Below are 20328 nucleotides of genomic sequence, written 5' to 3'. Positions count from 1 at the left end.
CATTTCCTTCTGCATTGACTTCAAAACATAGAAAATGGTAAATAACAAACAGTTTAATTAGGTTAGGGGTCCAAATAAAGCAGAAGATGATTGTAACAAAAAACCTACAGCTAAATGGGGTCCCCAGTTTAAGAACCATTGTTGTAAAAATCTTAAAAATGTACCCTGCCACAATAGATCAGTCATGCTCAGTTTTACAAGTTTTAAATTTATCTTTAGTTGATGTGCCTTTGCACTTATGCTGAAAATGGTAACATTGTGCTATAATTACAAACTAGTAAAATGATGAGCTTGTTAAGGAGAGTAATGCTAGTTTACTCTCCAAATACCAAAACGATATACTGTACTTATTATATTATTTGATTGTCAGATATTTATGTATTACATATCAATTTCTATGCTGGTTCAATGTTCATGCAACATCGCTCTTAATTGTATTTTTATTTAGAACTGTGTTTCAAGACAATGCCAGGTCTCTCTGCCAGAAGATTCTGTGTGCTTTCTTTTATCTCCTGCCCTCTGACAGTCGTATTCTGGCTGACTTTATGGGTGCTGTTTGAATTATTTATCCCAATAGGTGCATGTGAATGAAACATTTTAGAGATGGAAGTTTGTTTCTGATGTGGTAGTTTTTCTGCATTACAAGTATCTCACTTGGTTCCACAGTAGGTGTTACACAGTAATTTGGTGTCATTTTTAGATTAGTCTTATTTTTAATAAAGGCTAAATGAAAAAATGTAACAGCCAGAAATCTTTTGCTGATGTTATTCTGTATGTTACTAATTCTACATTATTTATTTTTACCCTGCAGTCAGCCACTATAGCGGGGCTAGACCAAACCTACTATCAAGGTCGGCACTTACTTGAAAATCAGAGTGAAGAGAAAAGACCTGCACCAGTCAGGCAAGGTAGTCCTGTGTTATATGTACTAATTCCTATAAACAGATGTTATATTGACAACTGAACAAGTGTATGTGAAATATGTATTGAGTAACGTCTCTGTGGGTACTTACTAGCTGTTGTCATAAACAAATCAAGTCAAGTTGGGGAGCATGCATTGGTGCAGTGTGTTGCCGCACCCACTCCACGACGAAGCAACTTGGGATCCCGGTTTGCAAACCCCCAGGCAGACACGCAGTCCAGTCCCACCCTCCGGAAATGACCCTCTATCTGCCGCAGCCAGGTGTTACATGGGTGACCCCTTGGCCTGGTCCAGCCACTTGGGTCCCCAGCAATGAGGATCTTACAAGCTGTATCACCCTTGGGGAATACAATACAGGTAATGTGCCTCATTCAAGACTCCATTAGCATCCGCTCATTCGACACAAAGTCAAACCAACAGTACCCAAGGGTTTTCCGGATAGATACAGTACCAAAGGAGTCCAGTGTTCATCTCAGGTCACTGGATAGCATCCATGTCTCACAACCATATAGCAAGACAGGAAGCACCAGGGCTCTAAAGACTTGGACCTTCGTCCTTTTGCATAGATGAATGGTTACTGGTCCTCTAGGACCTCTGACATGACAGCATCACCATAAAACATACAGGCATGCTAAACTCAATGTACAAGTTTTGGATCTATTTTACTTTATCTCAAATCTTGTAGTTAACACTAAATGTTGCTTCTGTGAAGACTAGTTTAGGATTTTTTTATTACCCATTTGATGTTGTATTTTATTTTTGTATCCTGGATTTGCCTATCGTTTTGGTTACTGACTTCATGGTGTTTAGTTCTTAGCTTGTTTGGTGATGGTCTAATTGACAAGCTGGTTAGTGAGGTTTTTATCTGATCAGAGTGGTCTGCTAGTGGCTCTTTATTTGCATGCTGATTTTTTCATTTAGATTACCACAAATGAGAGGTCAACACAGTATTGGTGTTCCTGTAGGCCAATTGTATTTTTGGTAGGTTAAGATTTATAATTTTCGTTTCTGACCTGATCAAGGGTTATACTATTAAAATCACAAAGGGCAGGATCTGGAGTTTTCTCGTTGATGTTTATCAAGAAACCCTATTTCTTTTTAGTGATTCAGGTATTATATTAATTTGCGTTGTGCTGCAACTTCCTAGATTGTATTTAATTACCACACTGTAACTTACTATTTTAATTTAATATAGTATGTACTGTAGTTCTAATATTGATTAGTTCTGATGTTCTTATTTATTTATATTTTTCAGGCTCATGTGATATCTACTCTATGTCAGAGGGGAAAACACAGCTACCAAAAAGTGCAGAAGCTCCAACATACATTAATACCCAGCAAATAGATGTTCACACCCTGTCAGCACTACAAACTGAATCTGACACTGTGATCGAAGGAACAGGGCTTACCAAAGACAGTCCTAAAAAAGATATATTTGATATGAGTAAGTTCTCTTTTATGTTTTATTTAGACTTATATTTTTTATTTATTATTCTGTCTGTAACTTGACTTACCTATCCAGTTCAAGGTCATGGGGAAACTGTGTACATCCATATGTAACATTAGGTGTAGGGCGAGAAATGATCCCAAATAAGGTTTCAGTCCATCACAGGAACACTCCCACACTCATTCATTACTGGACACTGCCAATAACCAGACATTAATTTTTTGAATGTGTTCACTTGCTTTATACTTTATTTATACCATTTGTATTCAGAAGCCATATGTAAAATTTTTTGAGATTATTACAGCATTATTCAAATGTAAGTTGCTTTTATTTTTAGACAAAGAACAATATATTTAAATAATGTTATGATCAATATGTTGTCCATTTATTAGCTATTGTCAGAAATGCTTATTGTCTCCCATTTTACATGCACACATGAAAACGAAACTAAAGATTTATTGAACACCACCTTTTATGCCTATGTAATTGGAATATAGAGAAGTTGGGCATTTTAATAATCACAGTGTATTTCTCAAAACCCAAATGCCAGGTCAGTCCCACTCTGATAATGGATAAGTGCAATCCTGTAAGTACACTACAGTAGTATTTATGTACAAGATGCTTTTCAGAAAAGAGCTTCGATGGGCTTATGTGTCTATTTATCTTGATCCATTGTTATTGTGTCCAGCAGGAAAAACATGCTCTTTTGCAAAGTGTTAATTTAGAATTGCAGCGAATACTTAAGACTGTACATTACCCATCTTAGTAATCATTCATTGGAGAGATATTAAGACAAGAAAAAGATGATTGCAAAGAAAGAATATCTTTCACACCTAATGTATATTGCAGTTTATAATGTAACTAGCAAAATACCCGCTCTTCGCAGCGGTGAAATACTGTCTGAATATTTTTATTAATAAAAAAGTAAACATTTTTAGACTGAACGAAAATATGTAAAAATTAATTGTTAAGGATCTCTCTGTATACCACGTTGTCAGTTCGGCCCTCTGGTTGTAATATGACTAAGCTGTGTGCTGAGCTCACTCTTGAGCATGCAACATACAGTTGGCCATGTGAAAAGCAATCCCGCCTCAAATCAATGCCAACCTTTTGTAGTGTTTGTCCCTGAGACTTATTAATTGTCATTGCGAAGCAGAGTCTTACTGGAAATTGAACGCGTTTGAATTGAAATGGGAGATTAGATGGTATAACGGGGATGCGAGGAATAAAAACTGTGTCACCTGAGGCACTGCCAGTAAATATAGTTGCTTCAATTAGGTTGTTTTGTAGAGATGTGACCTGAAGTCTTGTGCCGTTACAAAGTTTCGGTGGTTGTAAGTTTCTGCTTCCTTGGCGAAGGTCGTAAACGAAAGAAGACACCGCAGTGAACACAGAAGAGAACCCGTGGATTAAATAAAACCTACACAATAACTGTAACAATCGTAACAAATGAACAATAAAATAGAAGAGAACCCGTGAATTAAATAAAAAGGTTGCTTCGTTGGTGAAGCAAGGAAAAAGCACTTTCTTATATGTCGTTCGTTTTTAAAATAGTGCAGAAGCTGTGAGAAAGCTGCTTCCTTGGCGAAGCTCGTAAACGAAAGAAGATACCGCAGTGAACACAGAAGAGAACCCGTGGATTAAATAAAACCTACACAATAACTATAAAAATCGTAATAAATGAACAATGAAACAGCGGAGAACCCGTGGATTAAATAAAAGGCTGCTTCGTGGCGAAGCAAGGAAAAAGGACTTTCTTATATATCGTTCGTTTATAAAACAGTGCAGAAGCTCTGAGAAAGCTGCTTCCTTCGCAAAGTAAGGAAACGACTGAAGACAGAGACGGCGGGGACGCGGTAAGTGTTCGGCAAGGCAGCTGAAAGGCTGCATTATGGGATCTGTAGTTTATTGTGTTACCAGTGCTTCATATCCCCGGGCCATTAATAACAATAATACAGTATATAAAATGATCTCGGGCGGATATAATTACACCGGGCGGATGTTGCCTCGGGCCTTGAGTTTGACACATATGGAGTAAATAGAACTTGAAAAGATATATTTTTTCGTACATCGAGCCCGCGTGCTATTGTGGTTTTGCTTGCATGCCTCAATAAGTCATCCTCCCCTCGCTCTTACTTTTTTACCGTTCATCTAATGAATACACTGAGTATGGCTTTACCAAAACAATCATTGATGGCGAATAAAGTATCCATTATTCGAGTATGTAGATCGGGATATATATATATACATATATATATACCCGCGTATCGCAGCGGAGATGTAGTGTGTTAAAGAAGCTATGAAAAAGAAAAGGGAACATTTTAAAAATAACGTAACATGACTGTCAATATACAGTAATTGTTTTGTGAGTTTTACTGAGTGTTGCTGTCATCAAGGATTTGATTATCATTATTTCTTTCAATCAGGTTCGTATTTGTAGGATGTGTTGTGTTCAAGTTACATTCCGTGTTTGTCAATCGTTGTAAAGATGACAGGTTTCATTCATCGATTCGTTTCTTACTGCATCAATAAACAGCTCGTCTTCTTCTTTATCTGAGACCGACACACTGCATGCACGGGTTTTTTTACACTGTCTTCCTTTAGCGGGACATTGACTTTTCCACCGTGTGCTTTGTTTCCACAGTAGCTGCATTTATGAATATGCTTGTATGTATCAGACGCTTCATATTTTTTGCTGCCTTTTCAATTGTGTAATTCGTTTTTTGTTCAGCGCTCTTTGGAACTGTTGCTTTTTGTCTGTGCACTGCATCAGTTCACGTGAGCCGCTCGGTGTACATGCATCGAAGTTTCCCAGCTGTGCTGGTGCCATGTCGTGCTATGTCCATGGCTGTATTTAATGTTACCGAAGTCCTTAAAACTTTTTCTCGCAGTTTCGCTGAGTTTGTGCCAAACACCACCCTGACCATCTCATTTTCCTCTGCATAATGACAGTCCTTCACCCGTGAATATTTACCCGTGGCAGTTTGCTATTGGATTGCCGCTGATGGACGGCCTTATATGGGTAGGCACTAAATTACAAACGCCAGCGACAGCCTGTCTATGAACTTAATTTAAAGTTTAGGTTTACATCGTGCTTTGTTTCCGAAGTAGCAGAACTCATGAATATGGTTGTATATGTCACTCGCTCGCTTCTTATTGTTTCGCTGCCTTCTCAATTATATAATGCATGTTTTCTTCAGCGCTTTTTGGGCGTCTTCCTGGTTTTCTATGTACTGCGTGATTACGTGGAAGGCGTGATGATGTCACACGAAACTCCGCCCCCACGTGTTTCAAGCTCATCTCCATTACAGTAAATGGAGAAAAACAGCTTCCAGTTATGACCATTACGCGTAGAATTTCGAAATGAAACCTGCCCAACTTTTGTAAGGAAGCTGTAAGGAATAACCCTACCAAATTTCAGCCTTCTACCTACACGGGAAGTTGGAGAATTAGTGATGAGTCAGTCAGTCAGTGAGTGAGTCAGTGAGGGCTTTGCCGTTTATTAGTATAGATATAGGTTAAGTGCTATTTCCACGCTGAAGTGAAACCAGGCTAAAGACACAATTATTTTAGCAGTATCCATCCCGCTATATCCTAACTATAAGGTCACAGGGGTCTGCTGGAGCCAATCTCAGCTTACACAGGGCACAAGGCAGGAAACAAACCCTGGGCAGGACACCAGCCCACTGCAGAGCACACACAAATACCCACACACCTAGTGACAATTTAGAATCCCTGCATGTCTTTGGACTATGGGAGGAAACCAGAGCACCCACACACAGGGACAACATGCAAACTTCATGCAGAGAGGACCCGGGAAGCGAACCCGGGTCTCCTAACTGTGAGGCAGCAGCGCTACCCACTGCGCCACCGTGCCACCCGTTTTAGCAGTATATATTTTATTATTAGGAATTTTGTATTGCACTTAAGAGATCCAAAACCACTTACAAAAATGTCCATTTCTTATTATAAACCCCGGCTAGATAAAAGAGCAAACAGATGATCATTGTAAAATAAACATTTATTTCACTAAAAGGCTTTGTTACACTGTGAAGCTCAACGATCACAAAGGACATACAATGGCTGCAAAAGACAATCACAAAACCAACCATGTTTCATGCACAGATATCCAATGGTATTATCAAAAGACAGAGCAAAATGGTCAAAAATCCAGAAAACATTAAGCACAGGGCACAACACTCCCTATTGCATTGTAGATGAACCGCCAGGAAGTGTGGGTAAATCCTCACTTTTCTAAGGCTGAGGGCAGTCCCTGGCATTAATGGGCAGGTGGTCCCGCCTCTTTGGGAACCACTCACAAAGTACAATACACTTAACAAATGTTTAGAGAAAAAAACAAAGAAGAATGCAAATAATTAATAAAAGTAACACCAACATAAATAAATAACTCGAAGAAGAACAAAAAGGGCATGAAACAAGGATTTGATCCCCAGTCAAGGGAGGAACCCTGGCTGAACCATAACATATATCAAGTACAGTATAACTATTGTGGAAGGCAGCCTGGACACAGACAGGCAGACACTGATGGTTCAAGCAGCAACACATGTTTATTCATATTTACAACTATTTACAATACCGCACACAACCCGGTACCCCTGCACCAAGCACCCTCAGTCCAGGCCTCTCCAATGTCCTGCCTTTACCGCCTCCACTCCTCTCCTCCAGGTTTCGTCCTCTTCCACCCGACTCCAGCTTCTGAATGGAGGGAGATGGCCCTTTTAAGTGCACCTGGCTGTGCTCCTGGTGCCTCCTGATGAGCTTCTGGCGGCACTTCCTGGTGTGACAGAAGTGCTGCATGAGCTCCCGGAAGCACTCCAGGTGTCCTTGGTAATCTTTTTGCCAGCACCTCTTGGTGTGCGCGGAAGTGCTGAGGTCCAGGGTTTCTCAGGTGTCTGGGTGCCCCCTGGTGGTGACCAAGGGCCATTTTAGGGTTGTGCTTCCATGCTCCATTCCCATGGCCCCCATACCAACCCGGACGGCTGCCCTCTTGTGGTCCAGAGGAAGCATAGTCCCTCTCCCGGTCCTTCCAGGCGTCTCAGCTGGGAACCATCCCCAGCCGCTCGCCACACTACATACAGCCAAAGAAAAGCCAAACATAACAGTTGTCTTATCATTTTTTATGGGGTCTTTGATGATTGTACAGTATATCAATTTTTTGGAGGAGTGTGGAGGCATTTCTATTTGACACTGACTTCCTTCATCTGTACATGGTGATTTGTGGGGTGATGAAGCTTGAACAGGCTTTATACCAGCACTTTCCACTGACCAATACTATATATGAATTAGTGCCAATTTAGAACATTCAGTAAGGTACTTGCAGGCTCCACTGACCAGTGCTATAAATGGAATAGCCTCCGATCCAAAGTTTTAGTCTTTTCTGCCTAGAAAAGATTTTTCAGCATTCTTAATTAAAAATTGCATATACTGTATTTATGTATGCCAATCAAGTATTTAAAAAAAAAAAACAGGTCAGGTCAGGGAGCATGCACTGATACAGCGCGTTGCTGCACCCACCACATGATGACACACACATGCTCACAAATCACATTATCCTATAGTTATTTTTCAACCATGGTTACGCTTGTTTTGACAAACTCTTATAAGTACAATTTACATAATATTTAATAATACTTAAAAAATTATATTAAAAAATCAGATGCTGTAGTAATCCATCCATCCATTGTCTAACCCGCTGAATCCGAATACAGGGTCACGGGGGTCTGCTGGAGCCAATCCCAGCAACCAATCCTGGGCAGGGTGCCAACCCATCACAGGACACACACAAACCCCACACTAGGGCCAATTCAGACTCACCAATCCACCTAACCTAACCAAACCTAGTCTTTGGATTGTGGGAGGAAACCGATGCAGACACGGGGAGAACATGCAAACTCCACGCAGGGAGGACCTGGGAAGCAAACCCAGGTCTCCTAACTGCGAGGCAGCAGCGCTACCACTGCACCACCATGCCGCCTGTAGTAATCTAATTTGCTAAATTTTCTTTTTTCTTATGCAGAACCTTTTGCAGATGCCATTAAAAATCACAGCCAAGGACCGGTTTTAACAAAAGTCACCTCTGTTGATAATACCAGCCCTCTATTAGTTCGAGCTTTTGCTTTTGGAGAGAAGGATGAATTGAAGTCAGAGCCTTGGTACCATGGGGAAATGAGCAGAAAAGAAGCTGAGCAACTGCTAAAAATTGATGGGGACTTCCTAGTCAGGAAGAGCACTACCAATCCTGGATCTTACGTACTCACTGGCATGCATCATGGACAGACAAAGCATCTGTTATTAGTAGATCCTGAGGGAACAGTAAGTGTTTAAGCAGTGCTGATTTTAAATTATTTAATTTTAATATCTTGATCAGTTATATCAATTTGAACTAATTTAGGATCATTTGAGCCATTAATAACTGAAAGATATTTAATGTGCTATTCTAGGCTTGTGTTAAATCAATTTATGTTATCAAAAAGTTAGTTTTTCCTAAAATCTGTTTGATGTGTTATCTTTCAAATTCCAGTTTCACATGGCATTCTGAACAAGTTTGTTCAGTGCTGTTCAGATTTCAATTTTCACTGTGCTTGTGAGTTTCACGTAATAGTTGTAAACCTTGAAGCAGAGAGCAATAATTCCAGATGACAGTGTAATCAAAATAATGATCACCACAGCATTGTGTAATTGAGAATATGCAAACAGGAACATGACCCTGTCACCCAAATCTGCCTGCATATGTAAGGTCTTCTGTTTCCCAGCAATGAGGTAATCTCATTTTTGAATAATTATAGTTTTCATTCAACCAATTTTTCCACTAATTGGTGTTGTTGTGAGTGCAATGTAGTAATAGAAAGCAAACTGTTAAGTTGTTCTTGTAAGATTATGAGTGATGGGAATGATTAACAAAATACTAAAAAGGAAAGGAGAGAGCAGGAGATTGTGTGAGCATCTATCCAGCAGGAGGCGCTAGCTTCCCGGTTGGAATAAGTTATTTTGTAATTGCGGCGTCTTAAATAACCTGAACCTAAATAGATATATTATAAAGAGACAATGTTCCTCCCTTAGTGATACGGCTGCAAGAAATCACATAAGAGAAAATAACTTAGCTTTCTTTAATGACCATTTATGTGGCATAACAGACCGGAAGCCATGGCAAGATCTTTGTATAGAGTCTGCCATTTTCATTGCTGCGCTGAAAGGATTTTCAGGATCGGATGACGTTATCTCCCATCTGTCCGTCGGCTTCAAAGTTGTGCCGGGCAATATTCCAAGACTTTATACTCTTTCTCCATGTGCAGACCCCTACTTAGGTAAATCATGCCATTCCAAACAAGGAAAAGAAGATGTCATGCTGACGGTGTCACACAGAAATAGTACAATGCCCATCTTTGTAGTTGTCCCTTTCTTGTCTTCTAATGCTTGCCTAGCAGTTCTAAATAATGAGACCCTGTGGGCTAAATCTGGCCTTGTGTTAGCTGTAAATGTGAGAAAAACCAGATTTATAAAGTATTTTTTGTACAGAGCACAGTGACATATTAAATGTATGTACTTATTAAAAAGCAGGAAATAAATTTAAATTCTTGTAATACAGTATAGTAAATTGATGGAAACATAGTTTGTAGTAACAAAATTATGGACTGGGGAATAAGTCAGTATTTCAGGTAATTCAATTTAGTGTCCATTTGCTTTTTAATACTTAACCTCTGGCCTCCCTAATTTTCACAAGTTTGTCAAAATCGAGGTAAGCAAATAGGGTGCAGAGAGGAATATATTTTAGGAAATGTAGAATTTCAATTCACATATCCACTGAACAAGGCAAGATGAGCTGTTCTGCAATTGTCTGAGCTTTCTTGTACTTGGCAAAATTGATTTTCAATGAGACAATGCCCAGAGTGCTTGCTTGGCTTGTTGCAAAACACATTAGAATGTTATTTGTAAATCCTCAAAATTTACTTTTTTTCATTTAAATAAGTCAGAACAACTTACTTCTTCTGTAAGTAGCACACTTTGTTTCCAGATGTCTTTATAGCTGAAAGCTTCATGCTTTTCTTTGGTGATAACCACACTAAAGATAAGCCACAATGACCATTGCTTGCCAACTTCACAATAAAAGTATATTTTTACCTCAGAAAATCTTAGGGATTCTGCAGGGCATCTGAGGAACTTGTTCATGTTTACTGGTTTTCTTAACGAATGTGCGATGTATAACAGGTTATCATCGTTCAAAACTGGAAACATGTCAGTCAATTCACTTCTCCAAGAGGGCAGGAGCAAAATGTCCCATTCACTGGGTACAGAACTGAAATTTGCAATCAGTAGCCCCCTAAAACATTAAAGCAGTGGCTCATGTAGGATAAGTTGAGAAACACTAGCCAAGAGGGATTGTTTTTAGTGAACGTCATGGTTGTAACAAGAAAAGTGGAATAGATATTGTAACAAAGGCGCTATATTGCGCCCGACCTGACACAGACTAACACCGAGGCATGCGTATAAAATAAAAAAACTGTTTATTTTTCTTCAGGTGGAGGTCACATCTTCCCCATGTCCCCCAGTCACAACTCAGTCCAAAACCATCACACACTTCTTCTCCTGCACCACCACTCCTCCCAGGCAACCTCGTCCTCCTCCACCTGACTCTGGCCACTGAGTGGTGGTTGCTGGCCCCTTTTATTGGGCACCCGGAAGTGCTCCAGTTGTTTGATTTTTGTCATCCAGCTGCACTTCCGAGTGTGGCGAAACTAATGCCCAGAAGGGCCCAAGGGTTCAGCAGCTCCTGCTACAGCTCCCACTGGCGGCGCCTGCAGAACCCAACAGGGCTGTGGAGAACTCCATCCCCCATGGAGCCCTGTGGGAGGCTGAGGCACCACTCCAACCCAAGGGGGCGGCCATTCAGCGTCCAGGGGGAGGTATTGCACTGTCCAGGGCTGCTTCCCCTGAATATATAGTGAAGGGGCGTCCCGGCCGACCGCCACAATATGAATATCTTTAAATATTATAAAAAGATTTACTTTACTCATTAATGAAATTTCAAATATACTTCAAAAAGCATTTACTGTTTGTAAGGCTATGTGGCCTAGATTGTAAAGCATTTTTCTGTAAGGCACAAGATTCTCTGTTTATTATCCTTCTCTGAAGTCAGCTTAATATCTTTGTCAAACTACTTAACCTGTCTGCCCTCTAGTTTTTAAAATATGCCATAATAAAGAATATGGGAAACTACAGAAAAGATATGATTCCAAAGATACTCCTATATTTGGGAAAAAAATGAGAAGATAATGGTGGTGCAGTGGTAGCGCTGCTGCCTCACAGTAAGGAGAAAAGGGGTTGGGTTTACATAGTCTACCCATGTCTGCATGGGCTTTCCCTAGATACTCTACTTTCTTCATGCTGACCAAAGTCATGCTGATTAGGTGAATTGATGAAACTAAATTGACCTTAGTGTGTATTTGTGTGTGTGGGTGTTCAACTGGCTATCTAAATACAGTGGGATGAAATTGTGTTTCTCAAAACCACAGAATGTCAAACAGGGAAAGAGAAAACCACAAGAAAGTAAATTGGAACAATATAAAAACAGTGCTGAATTCACAAGGTCCAACCAACACCTGAGTTAGAGTTAAAAGTGTAAAATAGTCAATTAAATACTACGGTCAAAAATAAATAATTATTTGTTTACAAAAATTGTCTTGTTGTGTACATGTTACATAGAGTTTAGCAGTCTTATTGCCTGTGGAAAGAAGCTATTGCACATTCTGGCTGTTCTTGATTTTATGGAATCGATACCTCCTAACAGATGGCAAGAGAGCAAACTGTCCATGAGAGGGGTGTAAGGAATTTCTTACAATACAGAGGCTTTCTTCTTGCAACTAGCCTTAAAAATGTTTTCAAAAATGTCCTCAATGGAGGGAAGAGGGACCCCAATAACCCTCTCAGCCATCCTCACCACACCTTGCAGAATTTTCCTGTCAGACACACTGCAGTTTATGTACCAATATGTGATGCAGATCAATGATGCCTTGGTAGAAGGTGGTGAGGATAGGTGGGGGGATTCTCACTCACTGCAGCCTCCTAAGGAAGAGTGCATCCACTGCCGAGCTTTCTTAGCCTGGTGTGTGATTTTGAGAGTCCAGGATAGATCATCAGTGATGTAAACGCCCAAGAATATTGTGCTGCTGACCCTCTACACAGGGAAGCCACTAATATGGGGTGGGGATGTTCAGCCTTTGTTCTGAAGTGCACAATCAACTCTTTTGTTCGTTTGACATTAAGAAATCCCTGGCACAGACTAAATCTTCCTTCTCAATTTAACTCAAAGAGGGATGGTTCCCTTCCACTCTGCCTTTCTCAATTATCAGACTGCTCTTCTGACTATGGGCTGTCCTTTTAAGACAGAACTGACGTGTAGAGCTAAATCAGATTAGATTTCTTCATCCAGATCTGTGATTTCAGCTGATGGACATGCTATACCTCCAAATTTTAACACAACTGCTGCTTGTGCCCACCTAATTTCAGTTTACATAATGAGAGCAGAATGGTCACACTCATAATGATAACCATTATATAAGTTAACTATATAAGTTCACTTTTTCTTCTAATCTTGCAATTTCAATGTTTCTTTTACAGGTACGGACGAAAGATCATATATTTGAGAGCATAAGCCACCTCATTAGTCATCACCGAGACAACAACTTGCCAATCGTCTCTGCCGGCAGTGAACTGTGTTTGAGACAACCTGTAGAGAGGAACCAGTGAACACATTCCATTAGAGTGGGTTGTCACTTTTATTAAAGGATGATGAGAATAGTATACTTGTTACTAAAGCTGGTTAAGGACAAGGGTGTCTTTCAAACACTCCAAGACATCCTTAAAGTTACCCAGGAAGAAAAGGAGCAATCCGTCGGTCTGACATACACTTGATTTGTAGAACTGTGATTATTTTATTGTGACTATTGAAATCTATATTTTTCAAGATGACTTCTAGGTTTAATGAATACCATTTAGTTTGTTGTGCTGAACACTGAAACTCATTTAGATGAAACGCTGAACGGTCTCACCAAAATGTGAGAGGAAATGTGTATTTTAGAATTAATATTGAAGTTTTGTCTAACAAGCACAACCAGTTTTACAAATATGTTGGCTCGAGTTGGACGAAATCAAATGTAACGAAAGAAATAAGCAGCTAATATTTTAAAAAGGAACTCATTTTATAAAAGTTTAATATGTGTCCGTACAGCTTCAGTGTAAAAATTTATGCCATAATTCCAGACTATTGTATGTCTTTATTTTGTTTACAAAAATACTCAAAAATTGTTCCTTTGACCTTTGGCTCCCTGGAGTTGCTGTTTCAAGGTACAGACAAATACATTTTCTGTTAAAGTCGCATGAACTGAAAGCGCAAACTTTCTGTGGTAACTGTGTTTAGAGCTTTATCCCATTCAGACATTTTGTATAGGCACGCAGTGTAGAAAGTGACCTTGTGTTTTTTCAGTCCTGCGTGAGCAGAAGTGCTGAAAGCTGGTTAGCCTCATCAAGTAATGCCTTTAAAAAATATGGTTATTCTTTATATTCAATTGTTATTCTTTTAAAGATATTTTGTAGACAAGATTGAAATGCCAGTTGATTAATGAAAGCGTTTCTATATGTTAATGATAATAAGTCATTAAGGCTATTTTATGATCAGAAAGACTGAACAAGTGCTAAAACATTAGAGCAATGACCATATTTTAAACAATTTCTGAACTGAATCTTTTTCCTTGTGCAATATTAACTGAGTTGGGGTCACAACATTTCATTATGCTGCAGTGACCCTAGCTTAGATTTTGCCCAAATAAAGGTTATTATCTCAGTCAACCTAAATGGAGACAGAGCTTTTTTTTTATTGAAGAAAATAGTCCAGTGACACATTTTTGTAAATATTCATTGATTTACAATGTATCAGTTTACTTACCTGAAACTTTACAATTTGTAAATCACGTATTGGTAATTTAATCGACTTTCTCAAGGACAAACACTTTGCTTTGGTCTATACTAAATGTCAGGGTTTTAATCTAGTGGTGTCAAACTCTGTTCTTTGTGGGCTGCAGTGGTTTTCTCTCTATTCAGATTTCTTAATTAGAAGCCAGTTAGTGTTGTGAAAGAGACATGCTGTGTTGCACCTTTATCAGTTCAACGATTTGTTAAAAAAAACCCATCTTTTTACTTTTAAACATTAAATCAGTCAAAGTTTTTAATTACTGTTCTTCTTTATTCTGCACCATTTGTAAAATAATTAGAAGCAAATAACAGACAAAGCCACCAGCTGACTTGGTTACATTTACACCTGTGTTGTAACCATTTTGATCTTTCCACACAAGAGATCGAGGCAGAAGTGAAAATCAGTGTGGCAGAGATGTGTGAGGGTATTCCAGAATGAGAGAACTTAAGCATAGCAAGGGTCACACACTGCAAATAAAAGATTGGTAAACTAATTTATGGGACTTGGCAAAAGTCAAAATCATAAGAACATAAGAAATTTGTGAAATAAGAGGTGACCATTCTGCCTGTCAAGCTCTTTTTTTTAGCTAATAGCTAATCCATCTTGATATCTCATCCTGATATTTCTTAAAGGCTGTCAAGGTTTGTGCTTCAAATACCTTAATGGACTTGGTAGTCTGTTCCAGATTCCCTCAACTCTTTGAACAAAGAAGTGCTTCCTGGCTTCAGTCTTAATTGAATACTCCACCGAAAAACAATATTTTTTAATATGTTACTTGCCCCATGTAGTTTGTAATGATGGCGGAGAAACATTTGAACATTATGTTTTAATGCAGAATGGAGATAAAAAAATATGATATAATAGAAGCCAGTAGAAACCAGTGCTATGCTATGACAAATAATGTGAAAAACACATAAAAAGGGGGAAAAAAATCTCACGTTACTCATGTTGCATAATCCACATGTCAGTTATCCAGTGAAATGTCAGAATCTATAAAATGCATGCTTTTTTGCTAAAATATTGTTCAATCAGTGATCAGTGCAGGGCATAAGCAGAAAACTAAAGCCTCAAGGGATTGACTTTTTGAAATGACAATCTGACGTTCCCACTTATTCATTGGTCAAGCATCCTGTCTTTAAATTTAAAAGTCAGTCTCATAAGGCTTTAGTTTCCTGTTTATGCCTGGCCCTAATTATTCTGAACATATCTATTTAACAATATTTTAGCAAAAAACATGTGTTTTGCATGTTTTAAGCAACTCAGCGCAAGTAAATTGAGGTTTTCTTTTCTTTTTTCATTGATGTTTCTCACATTGTTTGCTGTTGTACAGAACTAGTTACAATTGGCTGCTATTATATCTTATATAATATATAATCTTTTTTCTGTCCATTCTGCAAAAAAACTTGAGATTAACATTTTTGGCTGAAGAAAGCAACAGGGTAAGCAGGCTGTAGAAGGTGCTAGTCCACTTCAGGGCACACACACTCACTCACACTTACACCAATTTAGAGCTGCCATTGAACCAAATATGTTTGTCTTTCAGTATGTAAGGGACAAACCAGAGTACCCAGAGGAAAATCTATACGGAAAAAGGGAAAACAAACAAAATTCCACACAGACACTGATCAGTTCATCAGGTTTAAACCCAGCACACTGTCAGACAGCAGTACTAACCGTTGTGTCACCAATTCATCTGCAGTTGCTTTTGTTTGTGCAAAGGTGTCTGTTTCAATACAGTGTTGGAAGCAAATAAGAGAAAAAAGCAAAGATTCTAGCAGTAATAGCCTACTCCAATCCCAAAGACCCATTTAATAATAATCTGATTGAAGGAAAAATCTTTATTAGAAATATGTGAGTTGGAAAAATGATGCAACTTCATGGCTCAGAATTAAACAGCATGTTTCAACAGAAAATGTAATTTTCTGATTTAGAGGTTGGTTGAAGAGAAAATCTGTGGTCTCTCTGCATTGTTTTAACCAAACACTTGAATTGTTCAGCTGTTTGATTCATTCAGAAACATGGAGATGGAGCAGAATGGAGTAGACAGCCTCACAAAGCCCAAGGCACTGAGTTTCAATCCCAGACTGCTCCCTGTCTGTGTGACGTGTGCACATTCTCCCTTTGTCTTTGTGAGTGTTTTCTGTAGGTACCTGAGTCTTCTTATCATATCCTGTAACTGTACAGGTCATGGCAAATGGAGGCTCACAACTGATCAGGAAGAGCATGTGTGTGGATGTGTAACTTCAAGAGTTTCCTCTGACAGCCTGGTTCTTGACATTGGCCTGGTGTGGCCATGCTAGATCCAGTAAGCTGCAAATCTACTACTGAAGAACAATTCATTGATAGATTACTTTGAGGCAAGTTCATTTCACTTTATTTTTGTATGGCGCTCTTCAGTCAGTGCAGACACGGAGCACAATTACGAGTTCTCAGTTAAAAACTTTACAGATAACATAAAAAGACCGGTTTGTTTAAATAGACAGGCAAACAAAGTAGTTTGAAACGGATGAATGTAAATGGAACTAAACAAAAAGTCTGAATTAGCGTAAGCTGTCCTAAATTGTGGTGGTCATAGGAAATGTAATAATTTACTTCATGAAGTAGAACAGTTTAAATGGGTAATGTTTAAATATTCTCGATTGTAATAGAAAGTTAACATTTTCACCCTAGAAGGGGTAGATCCTTAGTTAAGGATCAAAAATAAAAAAAAAATCATATTCATAATCACTGACCTTGAAATAATCTAAAATGATACCATGCATGTTATGTTTGAAATTTGTCATTTTAACTCTCTGGGAGTGGCTCTTAGAGGGCTAGGACCACCAATATGTAAGCAAATATCAAAAAGTATTATCATATTTGTGATCAGCAACCTGGAAATAGCATAAAAAGACATTACACATGCCTATATTACTGATCCCTATTTTCTGGAGTCTTGTGAAAATTAGTACCCTTGTATCCTATTAGGAGTTGAACCCCTGTGGGGCTTGCACAACTTCAAGTCCTTGTGATCATTATTGCAGAAGACACCTATTAGTTTACTCTTTATTATAAGGGTGTAATTTCCTGCACAAAATATGGTCCACAAATGACCTAAAAATGAGGAGTTTTTGGTTTTAGATGGCCAAAAATAGAGGGGCAACCACAAAAAACTTGACGTCTTGTATAACTACATATCAAGATGAGTCAGGAGGCACATGACAAAAAAACTGAAGTGATTTCAAAGTAATTCTTAGAAACACAATGTCTGTTGTCCAAGAATAATCACAAGAGGACCAGCAGTTCCTCCATACACTGTTTATTAATTACGTATGCAGAAAGCACAAGTCACCTCAGTGATTGAATGCTCCATTTATAGCACTTGTACAAGGCTTTTTATAACACATAAAAGGGCAATACTAAAATATAATTACAATGTTGTAACCTTTAATAGTAGTAAATGCATGATGCAAATATGATTTAAAACAACATTGCTGTCTGGAGGACAAGTGCATAATGACCTCACAAATGGACAAATAGGCAACTTAAAAATGAAAAGTATACTATTTTGTATTACGTCTGTTGTTACTTTCCATTTTGGCATAAGTGCCAGGGATTTCTATTTGTAGTTACTTATAATCTTAAGCTAATACTAAATAATACATAATATTAAACATTACTCCACAATTCCTCCCTTCTCATTTATCAGAACAACAAATGTTAATCAAATTTTCTAATTGTAAAAGCAGCTCTGTTCTTTGGCGTAATAAGCTATAAGATTTATAGTCTTATTTATGTCGTCTTCTTCTTCTTAAATGACCCAAGAGGAGATGTTCTATATTCCTATCATATTTACAACAGCTCTGTGGTTTACGGTCAAGTAGCGTTTAACTGGCTTCACACTCTTGGCTGCCAATATCTCCTGTGTCTTTTTCTTGGGCAGGAGAACAGCTTGGCAGTAGAGCAGTGGCACCAAGTGCAACATCAAGATATTGAGGCATGAAACAGAATAGAGGAGGGTTAGTAATAGTTTGTAATTATTATAATTTAATATTTTATACAAATGACTAACAAACAGAGTGTACAATACTGTGCAATATGCACAGCTAATCAGCAGCAATAGTCAAGAGTATGTTAGACCAGAGCTTAGTGTTCCTCAAACGTTTTAAGCAAAATGAGATTAAGAGAAGACAAGATTGAAGTGTTTAAGAAGGGAATTAGTTCAGTGGATCGAGGCTGCTACTTTAAAATGAGTCCATCAAGAACTCGGGGACACAGTTAGAAACTTGTTAAGGGGAATTTTCGTACAAACATTAGGAAGTTTTTCATTACACAGAGAACCATAAACATTTGGAATAAGTGACTAAGTAGTGTGGTAGACAGCAGGACTTTTAAGGACTTTCAAAACTCGACTGGATGTTATTTTAGATGAATTAAGTGGATAGGAACAGAGAGCTTTGTTGGGCTGAATGGCCTTTTCTTATCTAGATTGTTCTAATGTTTTTGGTATTACAATGCTCTTTTTCCCATAGAAGTAAGTGTGATCGTCAAAGAATGGTCGAGCATGATCATTAGAGCGACTTACCGTGGCCCTCTACCAATATAAACAGCTTTGGGGCCATGTAACTAAAAACTCAACCTCCCACTGTTATTTTGTTCATCCTTGAAGATCTGTTTGTGTGTTCTCGTTTGTACGTAAAGACACATTCAGATAGGTAAGCAGGGCCTTGGCCATTTCAGACTTAATATGTAAGAAGGATTTTTTTAAATCAGTCCCTGGCGTAACTAGGAGCCAGCACAAGGACCTATGAACAGGAGTTATGTGTTCCTACTTTCTAGTTCTTTTAGAAAGGCTTGCAGCAGCATTTTGAATCAACTGAAAGCCGCATAAAATACAGCGAGTAAAACATTGCAGTAATAAAAGCATGAATCTTTTTGATCTGGAGATAATATGTACTGGAATGCATGCAATGTGTGTTTAAAAGACATACTAGTGTCCAAGATAACTCCTAAGTTGTGTGTTGATTTGGTAAAACTAGTGGTTAATCCATCTGATCTAAAAAGTGAACATTTTTGTGGTCTGCATCAATCAACCCAATTAATAACATTTAATGTATAACCTTTAAACAGGCAGAGGGGAACATCTGTCTACAAATCTTCATTTATTTATTTGAAGAACAAAAACACATTAACAAAGCACAATCCATTCAAAAAATATCTAATAATGTTCTCCAGAGTTGATCCAGCAATCCAACCTGACTCTGAGAGCTACAATACCAAGAAAGCCCTGTCTAAAGAAATTCTTCATAGACGGTAGACTGAAAGAGCAAATAAATTTAAAATGTTCAGCACAGACCTGGCATGCTTACCTTACAATTATTTAAATGAATTCTTGCCAGATTCTGAATAAATTCTGAACAAATTCTTGTAAAGAGAATCCAGTTTCAAATAATATAGAACTTTGCTTTCCTCCAGAAGAATAGCAGTGGATTGTTATTTTTCCAGATGAATAAAAAAGATTGTGTGGGTGAGTAGATATTACAACAAATATTTAATAGCAGAGTGATATTAATAAAGGTGCCAAAGTGCTTCTTCAGAGTGATGTCATAAGGGGAACCATTTTTGATTCCCAAAAGAACCCTGCATATGAAAGTTCTAGAAAGATCATTTGCTTATTTAGATCCTAAACAAGCTTTATAACCATGAATACATAATAACAGATTTGTGAAACTCCTTTGGGGTCATGATTGTAAAGAACATTTGCTTCATACAATCACACAGGCTAAGTTCAAGTTTTCTTGATAGTCAGTATCCTGCCAGATAGTCTAGTATTCATTAAACATTTGTCCACATATTACAAAAGTGTTCAAAGCTCAAAGAACCGATTTCATGTGCAAAATACTCCTCAAAGTATGAAACTTTTTTTTTGTCAAGCAGTGGTTCTGTGAGGAACCACACTACCCAGGTAAGTGCCATTAAAGATCTGTTATATTT

At 38.3% G+C, this 20328-nt stretch overlaps 1 protein-coding gene across 5 annotated transcripts in view; it reads left to right on the top strand.

The window, feature by feature from the left end:
- shc3 (SHC (Src homology 2 domain containing) transforming protein 3) overlaps positions 1-14611 on the top strand; it is a 123434-nt gene extending 108823 nt beyond the window's left edge. For all 5 annotated transcript variants that reach the window (XM_039759457.1, XM_039759458.1, XM_039759456.1 and 2 more), the window contains 4 exons: positions 812-908; positions 2178-2366; positions 8407-8702; positions 13005-14611. In XM_039759457.1, the coding sequence (XP_039615391.1) occupies positions 812-908; positions 2178-2366; positions 8407-8702; positions 13005-13133 (711 nt within the window). In that variant the 3' untranslated portion in view covers positions 13134-14611. The remainder of the gene's footprint in view (positions 1-811; positions 909-2177; positions 2367-8406; positions 8703-13004) is intronic.
- The last annotated feature ends 5717 nt before the right edge of the window (positions 14612-20328 follow it).

Source organism: Polypterus senegalus, chromosome 7 (assembly GCF_016835505.1).
Source record: "Polypterus senegalus isolate Bchr_013 chromosome 7, ASM1683550v1, whole genome shotgun sequence".
Taxonomy (NCBI): Eukaryota; Metazoa; Chordata; class Cladistia; order Polypteriformes; family Polypteridae; genus Polypterus; species Polypterus senegalus.
The sequence above is the reverse complement of the archived record's forward strand: the minus strand, read 5'-3'. Positions and strand labels throughout refer to the sequence as shown.